The following is a 2,044-nucleotide window of genomic DNA, read 5'->3' as shown; positions in this document are numbered from 1 at the left end:
CCCGAACTTTGGGTGTCAGCGGCGATGGTTTTGTCTTTTCGTCGCCGTCTTTTTTGTTTTTGTTTTAATCCTCTCTCTCTCTCTTTCTCTCTCTCTCTCTCTCTCTCTCTCTCTCTCCTCTTTTGCAAATAAACGCTCTGTGTCTCTGGGGTGAATGATAAATACTGTACAAAAAGTCTCAATAAAACACAGAAGTTCAGTCTAAAACTAGTGCCGGGATCTGGTCCTCCTAAAAACAAAAAGGTCAGTAAAGCCACCGTTACCTTTTTTTCTCTCTCGTTATTATTATTATTATTATTTATTATTATTACAAGAACATCAAAACATTTCTGTACAAAAAGAAATAAAAGAAAAACAAAACAAAACAAAAAAAGGAAGGAGGGAGGGGGAGGGCGGGAAGGAGCGGAATGAAAGGCAAAAACGAAGGGGGGCTGAGGGCGCGGGGCGGCGGCGGGGCCGCAGTCCTGCGGGGCCCGGGCCGGGGCCCTCCGCGCCGCTCCGGGGCTGCTCCGGGGCCACTCAGATGTGCGTCAAGGGGACGGTGCCGTTGACCCCCGTACTGGCGCTCTGGTAGTGCTGGGGCAGGGAGTGCAGGCGGCTCTGGGCGGCGGCGGCCGCCGGGTCGCCTCCCTCGCCGCCCGGTAAGTACATACTGATCATCTCCCGCAGGTCCCCGGGGCACGGGGCCCGCGAGTGCGAGGTGACGGGCGGGCTCACGCTGGGCTCCGACTTGACGAGCGAGCCCAGCGCTCCCAGCGCGCCCGACGAGGCGGCCGCCGCCGCCGCCGCCGCCGCCGCCGCGGCCGCCGAGTTCTGGTGGGGCTGCGAGCCGTAGGGCAGCGCGCCGTAGCCCGAGGGCGAGGCGCTCACGTAGCCCTGCGAGTTGGAGATGGGGCTGTACTGCAGCGCGCCCATGTCGTAGCGGTGCATGGGCTGCGGGTTGTGCGGATGGTGTGGATGGTGCGGGTGCGGGTGGTGCGGATGCCCCCCGCCGCCCGGGTGCTGCCCGTAGGCGAGCTGCGCCTCCTGCATCATCGCCGCCGCCGCCGCCGCCGCCGCCACGGAGCCCGGGTAGGCGCCGTTGGCCCACCCGTTCATGTGCGCGTAGCCGCCGCCCGCCGCCCCGCCGGGGCTCTCCAGCCGCTGCCCGACGCCGCCGGGGCTCACGCCGACGCCCATGCCCACGCCGACGGCGGGAGGGCCACCCGCGGCCGGGCCGGCGCCCAGCAGCCCTCCGGCCAGCGAGTACTTGTCCTTCTTGAGCAGCGTCTTGGTCTTCCGCCGAGGCCGGTATTTATAATCCGGGTGCTCCTTCATGTGCAGCGCCCGCAGCCGCTTCGCCTCGTCGATGAAAGGCCGCTTCTCGGCCTCCGACATCACCTTCCACTCGGCGCCCAGCCGCTTGCTGATCTCCGAGTTGTGCATCTTGGGGTTCTCCTGGGCCATCTTCCGCCGCTGCCCCCGCGACCACACCATGAAGGCGTTCATGGGGCGCTTCACGCGGTCCTGCCCCGCTTTGCCCCCGCCGCCGCCGCCGCCGCCGCCGCCGCCCGCGCCGCTCTGCCCCGAGAGGCCGCCGCCGGGCGCCGGGGCTCCGCCGGGCGAGTGCAAGTCCGTCTCCATCATCATGCTGTACATTCACGGGGCTTCCTCACTTCCCTCCGGCGCCGGGCGGCGGGGAGGCACCGCACATGCGAGGAGCGGCGGCGGCGGCGCTGCCGGCGTCCTCCCGCTGCCGGGGGCCGCTCCGGGCGCGGGGCGCGCAAACAGGTGCGGGGCTGCGCGGGGCTGCGCGGTGCTTCGCGGTGCTGCGCCCGGCGTGTGCCCGTCCTGCCGCGCTCTGCGGCACTCGGCGCGCCCCTCCTCTCTCTCTCTCTCTCCCGCTCCTGCTCTTAACAGATCTATTTTTTTTTTTTTTTTTTTTTGTTCTTCTTCTTTGCTAACTTCCAGAGAGAGGAGGGAGGGAGCGTGTGTGACTTGCATCCACTGATCGCAGGTGAACGGAGCAGAAAGGAGAGGAAAACCCACCGCCACGCCAAAAAAA

General features: G+C 65.6%; 1 protein-coding gene across 1 annotated transcript; it reads right to left on the bottom strand.

The window, feature by feature from the left end:
* Positions 1-387: 387 nt before the first annotated feature.
* SOX1 (SRY-box transcription factor 1) lies at positions 388-1,674 on the bottom strand. Its single transcript, XM_052664433.1, has one exon. The coding sequence runs from the start codon at positions 1,636-1,638 to the stop codon at positions 520-522; it is 1,119 nt and encodes a 372-aa protein (XP_052520393.1). The 5' UTR covers positions 1,639-1,674; the 3' UTR covers positions 388-519.
* Positions 1,675-2,044: the final 370 nt, after the last annotated feature.

The sequence above is a fragment of the Tympanuchus pallidicinctus genome, unplaced genomic scaffold (assembly GCF_026119805.1).
Source record: "Tympanuchus pallidicinctus isolate F22 unplaced genomic scaffold, pur_lepc_1.0 scaffold6, whole genome shotgun sequence".
Taxonomy (NCBI): Eukaryota; Metazoa; Chordata; class Aves; order Galliformes; family Phasianidae; genus Tympanuchus; species Tympanuchus pallidicinctus.
The sequence above is the reverse complement of the archived record's forward strand: the minus strand, read 5'-3'. Positions and strand labels throughout refer to the sequence as shown.